Source organism: Podarcis muralis, chromosome 7 (assembly GCF_964188315.1).
Source record: "Podarcis muralis chromosome 7, rPodMur119.hap1.1, whole genome shotgun sequence".
NCBI lineage: Eukaryota > Metazoa > Chordata > Lepidosauria > Squamata > Lacertidae > Podarcis > Podarcis muralis.
Window position 1 is genome coordinate 67,851,850 of NC_135661.1, and position 22,321 is coordinate 67,874,170.

Consider the following 22,321-nt stretch of genomic DNA (forward strand, 5'->3'; position numbering starts at 1 on the left):
CCTTGCCTTGTCTTGTTTAGCATCACAGCAGTTTCAGGAGCTGCTGTTTAAATTCCTCACAAGGCTCTGGGGTGGTGCGAGAGTGCAGGGCATTGTAGGAAACGAAAAAGGTGGCCACAAGACCCAACTACTGGGTACTGCTGCCGGGTTAAGCAGGAAGGGACCAAGGAAGGATGCTTTGGCCCAGGGCGCTCTGCCCTGAGACAAGCAAGCAAGTCAGTTTGGGGAGTATTGCTGGAAAGGAGGGGGTCCTGCAGAGACACCTTGCAGAAACCAAAATACAATCCACTGGTGCAAAAGTGCCAAGGCATTGGTTATCCAGACCCTTGAGATTTTACCTTTCACTGTCGGGGGGTTGCTGCTCTCCTGGGGTGCTGGAGCAGGAGCAGGGAAGCTGCCTTCCTTGGCTGGGCTCTCCTCCAGGATTTCCTCAGGACAGAGGTATACCTCGATGGGGCCGTTGTTGCTTTTCAGATGCAGCTGGACGTTCTCCTGGCCAGAAAAGAGGAAAGCGGTGTGAGACTAGAGAACAACCTGTCACCTACCAAGCCAAACACAACTCACTGAGATCTGGGGCAGAGGCTAGGAAGGTAAGCTATCACCCCCCTCCCTTCCCCCAGGAGGCCACATTACATGGGGAAGGCTTAAATACCCAGGAAGAAGCTGCTAGTCAGTGGACAGCATTAGGGTAGTTGGACAAATAGGCAGTTCAAGGCAGTTTCCTATGTTCTACCAGGGTACGTTTTACTTAGGAAACAGGGCTCTACAAAGCTGTCAATAACATGGTAATAGGGTCCATGCCGCAATGTAAAGGTAAAGGAACCCCTGACCATTAGGTCCAGTCATGACCGACTCTGGGGTTGCGGCACTCATCTCGCTTTATTGGCCGAGGGAGCCGGTGTACAGCTTCCGGGTCATGTGGCCAGCATGACTAAGCCACTTCTGGCGAACCAGGGCAGCGCACGGAAATGCCGTTTACCTTCCCGCCGGAGCGGTACCTATTTATCTACTTGCACTTTGACGTGCTTTCAAACTGCTAGGTTGGCAGGAGCAGGGACCGAGCAACGGGAGCTCACCCCGTCGCGGGGATTCGAACCGCCGACCTTCTGATCGGCAAGTCCTAGGCTCTGTGGTTTAACCCACAGCACCACCCGGTCCCTCCTATGCCGCAATGTAGGCGAGCATTATTATTATGATATTCCATTTACAGAGGGAAGGAAGAGAAACTGAGGCTGAAATAAAAGTGGCATGCCTATGGGTCACCTTGTAAGTTCATGACAGATGTGGGATTTGAACCCAGGACTCCCCGATGCACAGAGGAGTCTCTTAGCTGCCAATGCTATGCTAGCTCTCATCTTGTGAAGCCACTCTTTGAGTTACAGGAAAGGAGATTCCTACTAAACACAGGAAGAACTTTCTGACGGTAAGAGCTATTTGACAGTGGAATAGACTTCCTTGGGAGGTGGTGGACTCTTCCCTCACTGGAGGTTTCCAAGCAGAGCTTGGCTGGCCACCTGTCACAGATGCTTTAGTTGAGATTTCTGCATTACAGGGGGTTGGACTAGATGACCCACAGGGTCCCTTGCCACTCTACAATTCTAGTATTCTAATGCTACCAAGAGGCAGGCAAAAAAACAGGAGCCAGTGGGGGCTATCAACTTGGATGGCTTGAAAATCGGGCTTAACAAGTATTGTTGGCAGGGACATCCCAAAGGCCTTTAGAGAGGTATTTTTATATGCAACGGCTGCAGCCCGGACTTTGGTGGCAAAGGCGTGGAAGGAAGAAGAAGCCCTGACAATAACGGACTGGCATAATAAACTACAAGAATTTGCTGGAATGGAGCAGTTGACAAATAGCCTGAGAGGAAATTCAAAACAAGAATTCATGGAAAAATGGGATAGATATAAGATATATGTTCAAAAATACCTATGCTAGCATTCGATTGACGTTGGAGAGAAATTGAGTTGAGAAACGAGATTAAGGGTATATATTGATATAGGAATGTATTAGATAAAATGTAAAGAAATATATAATAATAATAATAAGAGTACATTCATTTGTAAAAAAAGAATGTATGAGATTGACAGGAAGTCCGTAGTGTTGGTACAAATATTATTTTGAAATGGCTTTATGTCTTTTTTTCTTTCCCCCCTTTTTTCTTTCTTTAGGTACATAAATTTGGTATATAAACTTTGTATACATGTTGGAAATTATATTATAATATGCCCTGTAAAGTAATATGATAATGTATACATACATGACATAAGAACGTTAATAAAAAAGAAAGAAAGAAAATAGGGCTTAACAAATTCATAAAGGACAAGGCAATTGATGGCTACTGGCCCTGAGGGATATCTCTAGCCCCACAGCTGGAGGCAGGATGCTTCTGAATATCAGTTGCTGGAAACTGCTCAGGTCTGCCGGAGGGCTTTCCCATGGGCAACTGGTGGGGCCACTGAAAATAAGATGCTGGACTAGATGGGACATTGGTCTGATCCAGCACGCTCTTCTTACATTATTTATACTCTTGCCCCGCAACCCAGTCTTGCAGTCTCACCTCGCAAACATCTGGCACCTCCAGCCGGGTTTCTGGTGGGGCTCTGACCACAATCACCGTCTGCTCATTGAAGTTGCTGATGGCACGGATGTCCTGATACGTGACATATGCTAGCGTAGGGCAGGGCAGAAGTTAAAGAAAACACCAGGCACCCATACCCAGAATCAGCTCAGGCAGAGGTAAGCCAACATGGTGTTCTCTAGATGTAACGTGACTCCAACTCCCATCATGCCTGGCAATGCATCAGGGAGTACTAGCAGGAGAGTGACACAGTGATCTGTGGGCACCTGTACCAGCCAGGAGGCAAGAAACAAGAGGCAGGGGAAACTTCAGTGCTGGAGGGTGGAGCACAAGACGGGTCGGAAGACAAGGAAAAGTCAGATCAGGCAAGTGAAGGGCCAGGTTCTTCCCCACCCTCTCCTGCACCACTGTCCCTAGAACCAGGAGGGAACTGAAAAGAGAGGAGCAGAGGAAGTCGCCACACAGGCACAGTCTCTGGCTGTATGCATGCAGCCCACTGGGGGAAGATATATAAACTGGTGGAGGGGAGTGGACCCATGTTGATGCTACTGCTCTATAGAGTGAGGACCCAGGAATAACTGGATTGGGGTGCATAGGTATCCAGAGCTGTAGAAGTGACTGTGTTATCTTTGACAATAAAGGCTTAATCCACACGACGGTCACCTCCAGATTAGATTATTGTAACTCGCTCTACGTGGGGCTGCCCTTGAGACTAACCCAGAAACTCCAGCGGGTGCAGAATGCCGCAGCGAGACTCCTTATGGGGTCCTCGCTGCGAGATCACATTCACCCAGTGCTATACGAGCTGCACTGGCTCCCAGTGGAGTACAGGATCAGGTTTAAGGTGCTGGTTTTAACCTTTAAAGCCCTATACGGCCTAAGACCCTTGTACCCTACGGGACCTTCCTCTTCCACAGAGGAACTTACGATCTTCAAACAAAAACATCTTGAAGGTCCCAGGCCACAGAGAGGTTAGGCTGGCCTCAACCAGAGCCAGGGCTTTTTCAGCTGTGCCTCCAATCTGGTGGAACGCTCTGCCACAAGAGATTAGGGCCCTGCAGGACTTGACATCTTTCCGCAGGGCTTGCAAGACAGAGCTGTTCCGCCAAGCCTTTGGCCAAGGCACAGCCTGACTCCCTCCTTTGGCAATCTTCACAGAACTCGAGCCTAATGGCTGCCATCAATTTGATTTGAAGTAATTTTTTAATGAAATGATTTTAGAATGTTGTATTCTTTTATTGTTGTTAGCCGCCCTGAGCCCAGCCTCGGCTGGGGAGGGCGGGATATAAATAAAAAAATATTATTATTATTATTATTATTATTGTTGTTGTTGTTGTTGTTGTTATTATTATTATTAACCATCTGCCATGAGTATTCCTTTGGCTGGGAAGCCATGCTATCTGGGGCTGATGGAAGCTGGAATCCCACAATTCTCATGAGAGCCACATTGAGCCACAATGTTCACTGAGGACAGAAGCCAGCTCTCCAGACTCCCACCCAACTTCTCCAGAACCTGCCGGCCCTCTAAAGGATATCTCTGATTTGTTTCTTCATCTGTCAGGTGCTTCAGCTGAAGTGTGCACTCGTGGATGAGCTTGTCCAGCATCCTCTCAGTCTTGGAGAGCTCCGTCAGCTCCTGCCGCAATGCCTGCTGCTTCGTTGCCACAGAGGAGTCCTCAAAAATCCCTGTTCCCCTGGGTAGCAAATCAAAAGATACACTGAATGAGCGCAGAACTGCATTTTGCTGCATTCAAACGAGAACTTTATCATTATTTTAATTTCTTCAACAGGATTTATTACCGTATTTTTCGCTCTTTAAGATGCACCAGACCACAAGACGCACCTAGTTTTTGGAGGAGGAAGACAAGGGGGGGGAAATATTCTGAATCTCAGAAGCCAGAACAGCAAGAGGGATCGCTGTTTTCACTGCGCAGCGATCCCTCTTGCTGTTCTGGCTTCTGGGATAGCTGCACAGCCTGCATTCGCTCCATAGGACGCACACACATTTCCCCTTACTTTTTAGGAGGGGAAAAGTGAGTCTTATAGAGCAAAAAATACGGTATATACCACTTCATCGTCAATAGCTCTAAACAGTTTACATAGAATGTGCGTTAGAACCAGTACAGTCGTACCTTGGTTTTCGAACAGCTCAGTTCTCGAGAGTTTTTGGCTCCCGAACGCCGCAAACCCGGAAATGACTGTTCCGGTTTGCGAACCATTTTCGGAAGCTGAACGTCCAATAGGGCTTCCGCAGCTTCCAATTGGCTGCAGGAGTTTCCTGCAGCCAATCAGAAGCTGCACTTTGATTTCCAAACGTTTTGGAAGTTGAACGGATTTCCGGAATGGATTCTGTTCGACTTCCAAGGTACGACTGTAATTAAAAAGAAGTTAAAACTTGGATCTTCTGCAGCTTTCACTAAAGAGACAAATGGTATGGACAGTGCCGCTGGTAGAGAAATTGGCCAAACGCATTAAAGTCCTGAATGGGACTTGGGACTTTTCTCCCTCTCTTGGCAAGTGTCCATTCTGCTTGACGCCGATGACCTAGTTGTGTGCTCTCTTTGAGCAAAACTGGACTTAGAAGGATGTTGGTCAAATTTGGTCAACTGTGTAAAAAAAGAAAAAGAAAAGAACACCTAAAAGTAAATTATGTCAAAACCAAGGTTGCCGTATTGGGTGAAACTTGGATGACTATTGAAATATGGCATCTGTTGATAACTTTCTCAAACGACAGCACCACCACATATTTACAAAACAATTATGGTGTAATGTATTCCCCTAATGATGTTTCTAGCCCTTTTGGGGAGAAAGGGGAGGGTTATTATTCTTGTCCCTATCGTATCCTGCCAACCTCACTGCGCAAGGCTGCAATTCCCTTAGCTGTCATTTTTCACCAGGGGTCCAGCAGCTAAGGCACTGGGCAGCGTGGGTATGCTCCCAGTTCCCCAACGCACTTACATCCATTGAATGTTGTTTTTGGATTTCTTCCGAATGAGCTGAATCCCCTCCAGGACATTGGTGATATCGTAGATGCGCCGCTTCTGGACATCCAGCACCTCGGCAGCCCGGTTCAGGTCCAATACACCATCCTCCGACTCGCTGAGCAAGTGGATGAACTTCTTGGTTAGCAGGCCGAGCGATGTGTCGTAGCGGGTCTTCTCCCCAGGTGACTTAGGGGCTAAAAATGCAAAAGAGAAGATTTGCCATAGCCTGCACACAGAATTCTTGTAACTGAATTCTTGTAAATTTTGACAGGGCCCTGGTAGCTTCCCATTGAGATGTAGTGCGACTCATGCAACAAGTTGGCGATTAATATACACAGAACAATAATTATACATACTTTATCAACCTTCTGAGAAAAATGCAAAACATTAAACAAAGCCACAGAGACTTGCGAACTACCCAACCTAAGATGAACCTAAGCATCTCCCATTGAAAGGTGGCAGGAGAGAATATAAACCCTTTCCTTTTAAAATGGGACAAGCTCTGCTGCTGCTTCAAGCTACAATGAGCCTCTCGCTCAACCCTTCTGAGTCCTATAAAATGTCCCAATGGGAAGGACAGTTGTATGTGGAGGGGGAAAGGCAGCTGCCCCTCACTCACTGCCCAATAGCCCGACTCTGCGAAAGCAACTTCCTAAGATCTGCCAAGATCTAAGCCGCTTGTGTGCTACAAGAAAGTAATGCAAGACTTCCCTGACTCAACGCTGGCAGATGGCATCTCCTACTAGGTGGCCACAGGATTCCCCTCACTTTTTTTGGAAAGTGCCCTCTATCTAGTTGCCCAAGGAAGGAGTGCTTGCTTTCCCCATTTGCTTGCTCCTTTGCCATCGCTGCCTCCTCTTCCTTCTGCTACGGATGGGAAGGGAAGTGCCTTTCAACAGAGAGACGCCGAGGAAAGAGTGCTGCAATTTCCCTGCCAGGTGCAAAATCACAGCAGGGGCGGGGCTAGGTGGGAAATGGTAGCTTGCGGGGAGCAGCCAAACATCTACTTGCTGCCATACACTGGAGTGACCTGCACCTGCAGGCATAAATCTGCATTTGAGTTACTACAGACCAGAGATTCTAACAGCCTAATTTAGACAAGGGGTGGGGGAAACCAGCTTTCTGTTATCCCTGTTATTAAACACTCACAAACCACCCACCAATCCACCTGTAGGTTTTGATCTCTCTTCTTCCACACCCTGCGGTGACATATACTAGCGTTCTTCATCTCAGGGTCGTGGGTTCGAGCCTCACAAAAGAGTCCTGCACTGCAGAGGGTTGAACTAGATGACCCTCAGGGTCCCTTCCAACTCAACAATTCTATGATTTGCAATACAGTACAGCCACACGCGTGTTAAAAAGTGACTTTGTACATTGAGTTAACTTTTTCCATTTCATCAGTACACACACCTTTAGCTTCTCAGCTTTCCAGGATGCTGCCCACATGACTTCCAAGCTAATCACTCATAAGGGCTAGAAACTTGATTTTTAGATTTTAAAAAAATGGCAACTAAAAATAAAAGAATGCAATCTTTTCTCCACCCAGGACTTCTGCTTCCACTTACTTTTGGGACTGGGGATGTGTGGGAGCGTCCTTCCTTTGCCCTTTGGGGTTCGGAACTCTGGGATGCACTGCTGGCCTGTTCCTTCCAGATCCAGCTTCCTTTTGGCCTAGAAAGAAGGGAGAGAAAGATTGCCATGGTTAAGTTACCAACAGGAGCTCAAAGAACAGGTAAAAGGCAAAAGGTAAAAGACCCCTGGACAGTTAAGTCCAATCAAAGCTGACTATGGGGTGCCGCGCTCATCTCGCTTCAGGCCGAGGAAGCCAGCGTTTGTCCACAGACAGCTTTCTGGGTCATGCAACCAGCATGACTGAGCCGCATCTGGTGCAACAGGACACTGTGACAGAAACCAGAGCACACAGAAACACCGTTCACCTTCCCACCACAGTGGTACCTATTTATCTACTTGCACTGGCGTGCTTTCGAACTGCTAGGTTGGCAGGAGCTGGGACAGAGCAACGGGACCTCACCACCATCATGTGGATTTGAACCGCCGACCTTCTGATCAGCAAGCCCAAGAGGCTCAGTGGCTTGGACCACAGCACCACCAGCGTCCCTTGGCCTCAAAGAACAGAACAGGGCACAAGCCAACAGGTGGCCACTAACATATGTAGGTGACAAAACAATCAGCTTGGCGTTGCTGAGTTAAAGAACATCTGCAGTGGGAAACCATACCATTGTCTCTATTTGGACCCAAATGAGTAGAGTTGAACTTCTTGATGATTAGAGCCTTGGGGAAGAGCCCTCTCTGCAGCTCAATGGCAGAGAAACTACAATGCCTGCAAAAGGCTCCAGGTTCAATCCCTGGCATCTCCAGGTAGGGCTGGGAGTCTCCTCTGCCTGGAGAGCCACTGCCCATCAGTGTGAACTATACTGACCGAGACAATACTGGCCAAGTGGTCTGACCTGGTGTACGGCAGATTCCTAATTTAAGAGCAGCTCACGGGAGCTTCTCTCTGGTTTTCCTCTGTCCAAGTATGACCACCTTTCAGACTGTTAGCTGCTGTGAAAATAGTTCATAGAAAAGTGGGGCAGAAATACAGTGAGATAATAGAATAATTCAACAAAAGACACCTGTGTCATAAGAACATGAGCCAGGCCAGTTTCCTGTCCTCACAGCAGCCAACTGGATGCCAGTGGGAAGCCTGCAAGCTGGGCATGAGCACAACATCAATCTGTCCACCTGCAATTTCCAGCAATGTAATGCCTCTGAGAGTGGAGGAAGAACATAGCCCTAATGGCCAGTAGCCACCGAAAGCCTTTTCCTCCAGGTATTTGTCTTATATTGTTTTAAAGCCATCAAAGTTGGTGGCCATTGCTGCCTCTTGTGGAAGTGAGTTCCACAGTTAACTGCGCTGCAAGAAAAAGTACTTTTTAAAAAAAATCTGCCCTGGCTCTTCTAACTTCCAGCCACATTGGATGTCTACAAGTTCCAGTGACAGAGGGCGTGGGGGGGGGGGAGAATTCTATCCACTTTCTTCATGCCATGCATAACTCTATAAACTTCTATCGTGGTTTAAAGCTGGCATGCAAATCCTCACGTTTTGAAGCTGTTAACCATAGTTTCCTAATTTTGATGTAACACCAAACTGCTTGGCTCGTTTCCTCGCTTGTGTAGAACCAGGCAGCTGCTTGCAGGTACATGTTGATTGTTCATATTCTAGTTTATTAAGCCATGGTTCATGGTTTAAACCAAAACAGGGCTTCCTCTGCTGATCTCAGTGCATGGACAGGCCTAGTTCATTTTGTTAACCAGGCCGAGGACAAAAAAGGGGAAGAAGAAATTCACTCCTGCTGCCCTTCTCACTCAGTGTTAGATATTAGCCAGGTGCCAGGCGCTTTTTGCGACTGGTACGGGACTATGTGGAGATTTCTGGGTGCCGGGTTCGCAACCACAGTTTTAAAACCTCTGCTTTAATACCATTTCCACTGTGTCTATTTCTCCTCCTTGCATACTGGGGCAAGTGAATTATTGAAAGAGCAAGTGGCAAGCAATGTAGATGAGATCATAGACCTGTAGCACTGGAAGGCACCAAGAGGGTCTTGCTGTAGCAACCGTAACCTAGGTTTAAGGTGCCACTTGGCACCTAGCTTATATACCTGAGTTTCAACCACTGGCTCCACCACTTGTCGACAACCCACTGGAAAAGTTGCCTTGAGACATACATGCCACAGGCTGTACGTTCTTATTATCAAAGAACACAAGTGGTTCAAGAATACAGTGTTTCTCTTGAGAGATGTTTGCTACCAACCTGGCTAGCAGCCAAAGCAAAGGGAAAAGGCCTGATCTTATCAGGGCAGGCTTTAGGACTGACTGCTTGATGGATTGCTACATGTTTCTATATGACTTTCAGCCCAACCCTGCAGAGAAACATGTCTGCTGAAGCAGCAGGTTTTTGGGGGGGCGGGCGGGTGGAGAGTGGGAGGTCAGAGCAGCTTTGCTGCAAGTTTCTGCCAGTGAACACAGGTAAAGGATCTCCGTGATAACAAGGTGGTGGTCAAGCAGTTCAAGATGAGAGACACCTATGGAAATACGGCAAAAGACACCAAGTCGGTCCAGCTGAAGTTGCTAGCAGCAGATCTTAAATGCTGAAGCAGGTTGCTACTAGCGAGTTTTAAGTTCAAAGAGAACACAACGCACCTGGTTGAGCAAAAGGAAGGGAGACATTTCCTTTAGCGTTCCTACAAAGAAAGAGGAGCACTAATTCCCAGCTTGCAGCAACTAGCTGATTCTACTGGTCTGAGGCAACCTAATTATTATACCACCTTGGAGAGGGACCAATTTAAATAGAAAGCAAGCAGACGCCAGGTTGCTGCTATTAGTATTGGGGTGAGGGTGGAGTTTGGTTTTCCAGTGGGGGAATCCCAATGGGGGAATTGCCAAAAAAAAAAGGGGGGAGGGGGAGGACAGACAGAGAAGAGAGGAAATGCAACAAGGATGAATGTGTGCAAGGAGTCCATGATGCTCAGAAGGTGCAGAGAGCACAGAAATATGACTTTTTGCTATTTTGGCAAAGGAAGTTACCATGGGCAGAAGGGCAGTTCCAACAGCTATCATGTTGCAAAACACGCCTGGCACCAGGCTAATTTCTAACACTGGTTAAAATACCTTTGTGACGCTAGCACAGCAGGTCCAGGTCTACCAACAAAGACCGTGTGAGACAGCCAGTGTGGTGTAGTGGTTAGAGGGTCGGCCTGAGAGAACAGGGTTCAAATCCCCACTCAGCCATGAAGCTCACTGGGTGAGCTTGAACCACTCACCACCTCTCGGCCTAATCTACCTCACAGGGCTGTCGTGGGGGGCTTAAAGGAGATGGGGGAGAACCATGTTTGCCTCCTAGAGCTCTGCAGAGATGGAAATGTAACTGAAGCAAGCAAACAAAGCATTTTCTCTAGTACCAGAGAGAGGTTGAATCAAGACATAGAATTGACAGCCGTTATAAAGGCAGGTTCTGAAATCCCACAGCTGCTCAGCTAAGGGCTGGCCACTGAAAAGATGAAGAAAGGGTCCGCAGGCATGAGCGCCAACTTATGGGAGGACACCTGTCCTTAACCGCATTCAAAATGCAAGCAGCAGCAATATGCAAAGACGGCCGACAGGAAAAATAAGGGCAGGCAGCAGTGGCCCAAGTCAGCCAACTCCCCTATCGCTTCCTGCCCACTTCCTGCCTAGCAGCCAGACTGCTCCCATGCTGCCTGCCCTTCTCCTCAAGTGCTTCCTCCCTGCTACTGGATCACTCGGCCCAATGGGAGCCATGGGAGCAGAGAACAGGGCAAGCCAGTCCCTGGGAGGAAGATGGAGCAAAGTGGCTACTGAGCGCCTTGTTCTCTATGACTTATAGACTCTTCTAAAGCCATTCAAGGGAGCAGCCATGCCCACATCTTTGAGGCAGTGAGTTCCATAGTTAAACTATGCACTGTGTGAAAAAGATACCCCCTTTCTCTGTCCTGAATCTTCCAGCGTTCAGGTTCACTGTGATATATATGTTTTTATGACACAGCGGTATATAATTTTATACACACACACACACACACACACACACACACACACACAAATAAATGGATATAACCAACCCTGTGATACAGGTTAGGCTGAGAGATGGTGACTGGTCCAAGATCACCCAGTGAGTTTCATGGGCAAGTTGAGATTCGAACCCTGGTCTCCCAGGTCAAAGTGCAATACTTTAACCACTACACAACACCAGATTTGCTTTTCTCAATCCAGTACAACTAGTGCCACTGGCTAAAGTTCCCTCTTCTGTAGAAGCCTTTAAAAGACACAGGAATTCTGACTTGGCTCTGCAATATGTTCGGCTTATCATGTGCACCAGCTCCCCCGTGTTCTGGGGACCCACATCTGCCACTGTTTTGTCTTACGCAGGGATCAGCAAACTTTTTCAGCAGGGGGACGGGCCACTGTCCCTCAGACCTTGTGGGGGGGGCCAGACTATATTTGGGGCAGGGGGAGAACAAATCCCTATGCCCCACAAATAACCCAGAGATGCATTTTAAATAAAAGCACACATTCTACTCATGTAAAACATGCTGATTCCCAGACTGTTTGTGGGCCGGATTTAGAAGGCGATTGGGCCGGATCCGGCCCCCAGGCCTTAGTTTGCCTACCCATGTCTTACAGTTTCAGAGAGAAATTAGCTATAGGGCAGCATTTGATTCCTGCAAAATTCGTTTCCTTTTCTTTTAAAAAAGGGTGAAGACTCTAGCATGGTTGTAGTGAAGAATGCACACACACAATAGTGTCCGTGTCTACAGGTCAGGCTTGTGTGTTCTGCATGGATACACGGTGCAGCTTTCAGTTAACATTGTCTTCGATGTACACAGAGAGGGCTAGACAAAAAACACACAAAACTAAATATAATAATTCCTCCTGCCGCCAGGATGGATATTTGGCTCTTTTCTCTATGTTTTGAAAAGAAATCCTAATATTTAAAATAAAGCATGCACAGAGGTTTCTGCACAAGCGGGCTTGCAGATTTCTTTATATCACTTTGGTTTGAACACAGCGAACCAAGAGACGGATATCCTCCTCTTTTTCATTCAGCAAGTCTCTGTGGGCACCCATATGGTTAAACCCAGCTGTACGGGAAACACCTGCCAAAGCAAACAGCAGCACCCCAAGCAGCAGAATCCACTGTACCACCTTCTCCTGCTTGCCTTTTTAAAAAGAAACCAGGCCTGGCAGATCAGAGCCAAGGAGGGTTCTCTGGGGTCTCAACGCTTTCTGCTCCCTCTGCTCCCCATGCGGTACATCTGTCAGCCACAAACTTGCAGGCCGCAGAGCAACAGGTGGCTTTGACAGGGCAGACAATCCGGGGAGGGGTCCAGTAGCCCGCCAAGTCAAGATGCCAACCCTCCTCCCACAGTGCAAGGCGAGACAAATGGGCTCTGTGCTTCTCTTGTTCTCTCTCACACTCCGAGAGAGATAGAAAGATGCTTTTGCAAAGTTATTCTGCTCCCCTCCCCGCCTCCTGCCACCCGCTACTCTCTGATAGCCAGACGAGAGAAATGCAGATTATCTGCGAACAAGCGAGGCCCTGCTGCAAACGACTGCATTTTAAAAAAACCAATCAATTAATAAAAGTATTGATCTACCCTCCCTCTCACAAAACATCAAGGCTTCGTACAGCAACGTAAAAAACCTTTAAAAGCAAATGAAGACCATCAAAATGACCGGTTACCCAAAAACAAAATTTGACAACTCCGTTGGCTGGTCAGCTTTTCTTTTTCTTTTTTAAGTCTTCAAGACACCTGAAAATGCTTGAATCAATGCAGGAACATCAAGGGCTGCTCTAGTGGGCTCCCAGCTTCTATATCTGAGTTTCTAGCACTGTTTCCAATTCTGCAGTTTGATGACCCCACGGCGGCCTCCTCTGGACTCTAGGATGCTCCTGCCAGTATGATTTTTATAGGAGGTGAAAAAGAGGGAAGGTGGCCAGACCGTGGCTAAACATTACACACCCCAGAGAGAACTAGCCATGTGTAAGTCAGGCTGTTGTGACTGCTAAAGGGTCCCCCACCCAGTCATAGGCAAAGAAATCCAATGGGGCCCACAGAACTATCACTTGTCTTCCTTGATCTATCTAGGCTTGTCTTTTTTTCAGTAGGATCAGAGCCTGCTCCCTTATCGAGTGAATGGGGCACTGTCCTCAGTCAACCCCTACCTGCCTTCTTACAGCAGGTCAAGAGGTGGCTCTGTCTGTCCGCTTAGCTTCCGTGTTGCCCCTGAAGCAGGGAGGAGGATGTGGACAAAACACTTGTTTGGCTCTGCCTGTTATTGACTCTGGCTCCGCCTACTGTTTGGGCTCCCTGTCTTCCTCCCCCATGCCAATGGGCACCAGCCACCGCTTCTTAAGCAGCTAAAGAGCTAGCTGCCCAAAGGACAGATAGCATAAGTAGAGACAAATGATGTGACCCCTTTCGGCTTTCTCTGCTCGCCTCCTTCAGAATCTGTCTGCAACATTCAGTTACTGCTTGTTTACACATGGCAACCCTTCATGCGATGAATATAACAGGCATCTAAGATCGTAGTAAACATTGCAAAACACTCACCCAGCGGACTAGCAGCTGCAACGGCAGCAACGGCTCCCAGGTGAGCAGTTGAGAGGCAAAGAGCATTTGCCGTGAAGCCATTTGCCTGCTACCATAGCACTGCCCTACATTTAATTTGCTTGGAGAGGAGCTGCACGCCACACCAGCTGTGGTCAAAGTTCTGCACATCCCAGCTGCAAAACGGTAACAGTCAAGAGCAGAAGGCTCAGATGCAACAACAAGAAAGGTGGTGGGGCACGCGCAGAGCAGAGCTATTGCCGCTGCTCGCACTTTCATTTCCTGCCGTAAGGTCATGAGAAATGGAAGAGATCATCAGCTTAGCATGGCCCTTGACCTGGCCCCAAACGCAACACCCATCAAAGGCAGATCCAGAAAGACAAAAGCCCTGCAGCGGACACTGTATTGCTTGGCACTCAAAGCTACACTGGGAGACCATCATCTAGCCCTATGAAGGAATTCAAGGGCAAGCACATTATGGGGAAAGTGAGAATGTGCAAGGCAAGCTCCAGCCGCTCAACAGCAAAGCACGATGGGCACACCCCTAGCCAACGTGCGATCAGGATTAATCTGAAATACGTGCTTCTACTCAGGAAGTGTTTCCAACACGGAGAATGGAAACTTGGTCAATCAGGATTTCTGTCCCCATGTTGGAAACCCCCAGTTTAGCCATCTCACCCACCCCCTAAAACTAAGACGTCTTGAGCAATGCAGACTGCCACATGATAATTGTATGCTGGCATTTTCCCATAGTTGGAACCAGTAGCTTAGCTGCTTAAAAAGCTGAATGAATGTGTGGCATCCAAAACTGTGAGGTGGTAGTTGTTATGTAGTTTCAGCCATGTAGCTGAAATGCTGCATGTCTATCTGTAGTTTATTATGGATGCTGAGAGTTGTTAGGAGACCCCTATCCCCCTGACAGAGCTGCAATTCCCAGAACGGTTTAACAGTCAATCCCTCTTCCCAGAGAACTTTGGGAATTATAGCGCTCTGAAGCAGATAGGCATCTTCTTTGACTCTCAGCACCCTTGCCAAACTGCATCTCCTAGGTTTCTTTGGGGGAAGCCATGACTATTAAAATAGTTTCATAGTGCTTTAAAGGTCTGGTGTGGGTACTGCATACTTTTATAGCCCTAGTTGGCATCCCTTAATGCAGTGTTTCTCAAACTTGGGTCCCCAGCTATTGCTGGACTACAACTCCCATCATCCCTAGCTAGCAGGACCAGTGGTCAGAGGTGATGGGAGTTCCAGAAAATAAACACAAGAGGAAGAGAGGGGCAGGGCCATTTTTGCACCCAAGTTTGAAGAGAATAAGTATAAGCTAGAGCATTTTCAACTGCTGGTGGCAAGAGAATGCGTCTGATTGTCTTTCCTCACCGGTTCCAACAAGAGCAAATGAGAGCTTGGGAAGGGGTTCTGCATTCTGCCTGGGCACTCTCTTCACCAGGCAGGTTTCTTTGGGGTTGTTGAAGTAGCACGATAGTGCTTTCAAAGAATGGAGAGCTGAAAGGCCCTCATAGGAAGTCACCTTATAAAGAGTCAGACCATTGGCCAACCTCGTTTTGTAATTCTCTATGCTGTGTGGCAGCTGCTCTCTGATGTCTCAGGTTGGGGGCATTCCCAACCAGGGATTGAACCTTGGACCTTCTGCATGGAAAGCAGCAGCTCCACCATTGAGCTATGGCCTGTCCCCACGGCAGCCTTATGGAAAGAATGGGAGACAGGAAAATAGGGTTGCCATATTTCAAGAAGTAGACAACCCCCCCCCCAAACCCCCCCCCCCCATGAATTCTTGGTTTACTTGCTGAAGATCCAAGACAACCCGGCTCCTTCTGGAAAACATACACACACACCTCGACGTATGGCAGCCCTACAGGAAAAGTTCCCCACGTCTGCAAGGGGTGGAGGGGTCAAGACTACACAAGCCATCCACACACCATGTATGCAAGGCAAGAGTCCCCAGCGCCCGCCTGTCCGCTCCCCTCCGCCGCCTCCGAAACAGGGAGAAGGATGCATTCACAAGTCCCCAAGGAGGGGAGGAGGGCGTTTGGTGGGGAAAGGACAAAAGGAAGTAGCAGAGCAGGCCAGGGAGCAGCTGCTTTGCCTGGCCCAACCTAGCGCGATCCTGTCATTCCCCCACCACCAGCAGGATTAGCCGCACGACAGCTGGCCGCCCAAGCTGCCACGTTGATAATGGAACAGAAGAGCCCTCCTCCTTTCCCCATCTCCTCAGCTTTGACAGGCCCATAGCCAAAAGGAATTGGGGGTGTCGGGGGCTGGAGGGAGGGAGAGGGAGAGAGAAGCCAGCCGAATTGGGGAGAGAGAAATGCCCTGCCTCTGCAGTGGCCACGGCTGGTGCTAACCAAAGGAAGTTGCTGGTGGGTCGGAGTGGGAAGCCAAGGAGGCTTCAATGCCCTGCCCTGTTTGTACATGGCACAGTTCTTATTAAACATTTGCATTTATTGATTGATGTATAGGTATGTAAGAAGATGAAAGTTCCTTTTTCAGGGACTCTTTTTTTTTTTTAATGAAGAGGTGGAGAACAGGATCCTGCACCCCACCTTTTCATTCCCAGCAAACGGCATTATCAACAAACGTTTTATTTGACTACTAGGCCTCAACCTAGCCAGGCATTCCTTGGCAAATTTCCCACAATCCCTTGGGGCAAGGGGACGGGAGGGATGGCAAGACAAGCGGGAGCCTCAAACAGGTGAAAAGACCCTGGTCGGAAGGCAAGCATTCCCTTCATTAACAGCCAAAAACGAAGGCCAAACCCAGCCCCGAGGGGGCCTACATTTCTTTAAAAAGAGGAGAGAGGATTCTGGTGGCAGAACCGTGAACAGAGCCCCGCCACGCTCTAGCCTTGCCTAGGCAGATATGTCATGCCCTGAACTCAACCCCCCCCCCCCGATCCTTTCCCCAAAACATGCACACGCCCTCTCCAGGGCGTGGGAACCCTTCTGCTACATTATCACAGAATACCAGAGCGTTTATGGTACACACCCACTCTCTCCTTCTCTCTCTTTCATGCACAGACAGAACAGGATTTCCACCATGAAAAAACAAGAACAGCACCTCCCAAGGCAATCCAGCCCTCTACAGAAATCTTTATACCCCCTGAAAACTATGCATGGGGCCCATTCAGTGGTGATTAACCTGTGGAATCTCCAGATGTTGTTGAACTACAACTCCAGTTATCCCTGGCCATTGGCAGTGCTGGCCAGCCTGATGGGCGCTGCACCTAATAACTCAGCAAGGAGGAGGATTTGTGGCGGGAGACGGGGCTAGAATAGGCTCTATCTATTGCATATCACTCTGCCTTCCACCCTAGCAGTCCCAATGGGCCCCAGCTACTACTCGCCCTACACAACTTGGGCACCAGGGTATCAGAAGGAACTGGTTTTAATTATTGCTTTGTGTTGCTTTTAAATGTTTTTGTGCTGTTGTATACCACCCTGATGTTCTGCGAGGGCAGTATATAAATGCTTATATAAATAAATAAAAGTAAATAAACTTCGTTTAAACCAACATTGGCTCTACCAAGGTTGTTGGACTCCAACGCCCATCAAACCCAAATAGTCATGTAAATGGGATTTGTAAGGCTACAGTATCTGAAGGGACACAGGTTCTCCATCGCTGGTTTAAACTATGTCGAGTTCAAAAAAGAAGAAGTCAGGATCAAACTATGGCTCACAATTCTAGCTTGCTAGCTAACCATAAATTAAACTAGCCAGTTCCCAGAGTATGGATGCAGTTGGGAACTATCGGTAATTTAACAGTGGAACTAGATGCTGCCAATCTCTTGCTTGTGGACATGGTAAAGAGGACTTTGTCCAAGTCCATAGTTTAGTGTTACCTTTGAACGGGCCCTTTGATTTCTACAAGAGAGTAAGGCTAGGACTTAACTCTGTCCCTCTTACCCTAAATGAGCAGTCTGCTTCACAGTTATAAATATTCATAATTTAAACATTGAACAGGCATAGTCAGATTCCTTCCCCCGCTCTTTTCCAACTATTCTTTCTAGGGTTGACACCTAATTAAAGAGATCTCACAGCACAATCCCAACTTCAAGTTATGTGGGCTAGATAAAAAAAAAAGATTGCTCCTAAATCCCTCATGATTGCATAACTTTATGCCAATGTGAAGTTCTATGGTACTCTAGTTAAGTTGACAGAAAGGGCAGCTTAGCACAGATCCTGTCCTCCACCGGCCAAAATCCTGCCTGCACCACCAGCAAAACATTAAAACAGCAAAAGAGCTGTTGTAAGCAACTACACAGTCACTGGCTCAGTGGGGAGACCAAGATGGCTGCTTCCCACTCAGCCACAACTGAGCACAGGATGCCAACTAACTCTTCAGCCAATTAAAACATACCAACAATGGGAGCCACAACACTCAGATAGGGTACATAGCAGAAGACAATTATCACTCTGGCCCCCATGTCAAGTAAGCTTCAAATGTGCAAGCAGGAACTTTTGTAATGGGAAATTTTTTGGTGCAAATGGGGAATACAAGCAGCTTGGCCCTAGAAAGAAAAACATAGGAAGAGCATATTGCACTAATAACCAGCTTGAGTGGAGACTCAAATGCCCAGCAAATGAGGATGTGCCCACAGACTACATAGTGTACTTGGACTTTCAAAAAGTTTTTGAGAAGGCATCTCCACAAAAACTAAGAGAAGAGGTCCTCTTGTGGATCAGGAATTTGTTCGGCAGAAACCAATTCAGAGGGTAAGAATAAATGGACAGTTCTCCAAATGCAAGGATGTAAAAAGTGGAGTCCCCTAAGGATCAGTATTGGAACCTGAGCTATTTAACTTGTTCATAAATACAGTGGTACCTCGGGTTAAATACTTAATTCGTTCCGGAGGTCCGTTCTTAACCTGAAACTGTTCTTAACCTGAAGCACCACTTTAGCTAATGGGGCCTCCCACTGCCGCTGCGCCGCTGGAGCACGATTTCTGTTCTCATCCTGAAGCAAAGTTCTTAACCTGAAGCACTTTTTCTGGGTTAGCGGAGTCTGTAACCTGAAGCGTATGTAACCCGAGCTACCACTGTAATTTTAAATTAGGGTGGCCAGTGAGGTGGCCAAGATTGCTGATGATGTGATGATGCTAAATTGTTCAGGATCATTAACACAAAAACCGAAGGCAAAAAGTTCCAAAAGGAACCTCTCTAAAATAAATGAATGGGTCGTAAAATGGCAAATACAATTCATTGTAAGCAAGTGTAAATGCTTACATGCCAGGGCAAGAAAAGACCCCCAGCTTCACATATAAGTCCATAGAGTCTGAAATAGCAGTAACTGACCAGGAATGAAACCTTGGGGTCATAGTGCATAGCTTGATTAAGACGTCAATCCACTGTGCAGATGTAAAAAAAGGCAAATCCCATGCTGGGGATCAGCAAGAAGGGAACTGGAGATAAAACTGCAGATAGCATAATGCCATCATAAAAATCTATGGTGCAACCACATCTGGAACACAGCTCTGGTTGCCTCACCTCAAAAAAGATATTGTTGAGTTGGAAAATGTTCAGAAAAGGGAAACCCGGTGATCAAGGGATGGAGCAAATATTGGAAGATTCGAGACAGATAAAAGTACTTCAGCACTTAATTAAAAGTACACATCAATTAATTAAACTATGGAACTTGCTCCCACTGGAGGCAGTGGGAGCCACCAACCTGAATAACTTTAAAAGAGAATTAGACATTAATGCTAAGGCAATCAGTGGCTACTAGCCATGATGGCTATGCTCTGCCTCCGCAACTGGCATGATCCAGCAGGCTCTTCTTATGTTCTACCATAAGAAGAGGTTATGTTCTACCATATCCTCAAAATATAATTGCTGCAGATGTCTCCTATATCCTGCACCTCTCTGCAATATTAATAACTGAGAATTAGATCTTTTTGCCAAGTGGGTCGCAGTGTCCCTCTTGCAGAAGACACGTAATAAGTGGACATTGTGCAGAATGGAGGAATCCTTGTGACCAAGAAATAGCCAGACATTGGCGAGCTCCCATCATGCACTGGCAGGGGCACAAGGGAGCACAGTTCTCTCCAGCAGTGAAAACCTGGCATTCCACTGCAGCCATAGCTGTGACTCCGAGCCAAATGATCATGGCTCCTTGCAGGATCGCCATCTGGCAACATGGAGCAGAACAAATAGACACTACAAACATCACACCATAAAAACTCCCTTCATAGCTTGGGTAGCCTGGTGATCCCCCTATGCCCGCTAGTTTAACCAAATGTGTTTGACAGGTCATGGATATAGTGGTGTGTTGTTTTTTTAGAAAAACAGTAAGGCTTATAACATGTTAGTTTGCTTTTTTAAAAAAACACAACCAAAATATCATCTATTTTTTTCTTGAACAGTCACACCACCCCAGATCTTCATTCTTCCACTGACCTAGCATAGGGTTGCCATACGTCCAGAATTTCTTGGACAGTGCCAGGATTTCAAAGGCAGAATTGACGCCCGGGGGGAATTTCTTAAAGGTGGCACTTTGTCCTGGATCTTAGGCAAGACAATCACTGGGGGGGGAGGGCATTAAAAAAAAACCTCAACAATTTTGGTGGTTTCCTACTTTTTGAAATATGGCATGCTACTTTCTATAGAACAGCCAGCTGTAGGTGCCAGGGGGACTGGTGATGGCAGAGGGACCTTCTCTCCATTGCTGAGTTTACTTGCAAAGACCTTTACTTGGGAAAGATGCTCTGTGACGAAATGGCAGAGGAAACCCACAAAAGCTACATGCTGTAAACTAAGCTCAATGGGCAGGAACCATAAGGCAGTATCAAAACTAGCGACTGGTCACAGCATAGACATCCTGCAAAGATGGGAAAACATACAGCTTTGAATGTCCTTAGATGGCTTTTCCTCACACTTTATCAGACTCTCTTTTGGGAGTTGCCTGCCCAGCCCTCAGTTTCCTCTCCTGCTACAGATAGGAAAATTTGCAGAGTCACATTGGTCGGGGCCTCTCCATGAAAGCCAGGTCCCACTATGCAGCGCACACATCGGCAACCTAAAGAAAAGGCAGGAAGTGTTTTTCACGTTCTGAAGCCCATCTGCACAGCAGCCCTCAAATCAAAGCCTGCCTGCCCCAAACAATGTGGCTTGTATTCTGATGGAGTCCACGACCTCTTAGGTGACATAGAAAACTGCATTGCACCAGGTCAGGCCCCTGGTTCCATCTAGTTCAATAATGTCTACCGTGATTGGCAGCAGCTCTCCAGGGTTTCGGGAGATCTCTTCCAACCAGTGTTAGAAACTCAGAAATATAAGCCAATTGCCAAACGGCACCTTAAGCCTAGGTTACAGTCGCCACAATGGAATGCCTAGGAGCCCCCTTTTTTGCAATGACATTTATTGTTATCATTACAGTGGTACCTCAGGTTAAGAACTTACCGTAATTTTCGCTCCAAAACACGCACTTTTTTGCTCCTAGAAAGTAAGGGAAAATGCCTGTGCGTGTTAAGGAGCGAATGCACTCGACTGGATCCATGGCTGCCGTCAGTCAAGCAAAGCGGGAGCCGCTTGCAGGGCTTTGCACTGCTCTAGCTTTGCTTGCTTTACAGCCAGGAGGAGGGGGAGGAGCCGAGGAGGGAGGGAGGGAAGGAGAGCCATGGCAGCAAAGCGGGCAGCAGCCGCTTACACGCGAGGAGGGACAGACGGGAGCCATAGGGAGCCGGAAAAGCGCCGCGTAGCCAGCAACAGCTGCTGCAGCCTCAGCTAGCAACACTCTCTAAACAGAGGGACGGCAAGGCACAGGAGGGCTCTGAGCCACGAGCGCAGTGAAAACCAGTAAAAAAGTTTTTTAAAAGGCTGCTGGGGACAGGAGGGCACAGGATGAGGGAGAGAGGGAAATTACGATTCTCCCAGCGTCTCAGCTGATCCGCTGAGCAGGACTTGGGTTGCAGGGGATTCGCCATTAGCTGCGTAAAGCAGCAAAGAGGGAGAGAAGGAGCAAAGTGGGAGAGGAAAGGAGCTGCTTACACTGCTGTAAGTGGCTGCTGTCTGGTTGGCTCCTTTAAAGCAACAGTGCTCTTTCCCTCCCCCCTCCCCTCTCAGCTCGCCGAAAAGCTCCTTTTCCACACACCCCACTCGAGCTCCTTCTCCCCTTAAATCCCTCTCCTGCATCATTAGCCACATCCTTCTCTACACACCCCACGCGTGTTCCTTCTCCCCTTTAACCGCTTGCCTGCATCATTAGCCACATCCTTCTCTACACACCCCACGCATGCTCCTTGTCCCTTGAATGCTTTTCCTTCCCTCCCTACTTAAAACGTGGTTACAAAGCACGGATCCACATGGATCCTCAGGATTTTTGCACTGGGTCACCCCAGGTTCACCATCAGATCACATAAAATGTCCATGGCTACAGCCTGCACCAAAAAAATCACGCACCCACTGTTTCATGGGGCTGCAATGGCGCAAAAACGTGGTTACAAAGCATGGATCCACATGGATCCTCAGGATTTTTGCATTGGGCTACCCCAAACTCACCGTCAGATCACGTTTGTGGCCACAGCATGAACCACAAAAATCATACATCCAGTTTTGTTTAGAATATTTTTTTCTTGCTTTCCTCCTCTAAAAACTACGTGCGTGTTATGGTCAGGTGCGTG

General features: G+C 47.7%; 1 protein-coding gene across 1 annotated transcript in view; it reads right to left on the minus strand.

Moving 5' to 3' along the window:
- E2F2 (E2F transcription factor 2) overlaps nt 1-22,321 on the minus strand; it is a 40,287-nt gene that overhangs the window by 6,121 nt on the left and 11,845 nt on the right. The window contains exons 2-6 of the mRNA XM_028738659.2: nt 7,129-7,234; nt 5,538-5,757; nt 4,115-4,273; nt 2,559-2,673; nt 339-492 (exon numbers count right to left, since the gene is read on the minus strand). Of these exons, the coding sequence (XP_028594492.2) occupies nt 339-492; nt 2,559-2,673; nt 4,115-4,273; nt 5,538-5,757; nt 7,129-7,234 (754 nt within the window). The remainder of the gene's footprint in view (nt 1-338; nt 493-2,558; nt 2,674-4,114; nt 4,274-5,537; nt 5,758-7,128; nt 7,235-22,321) is intronic.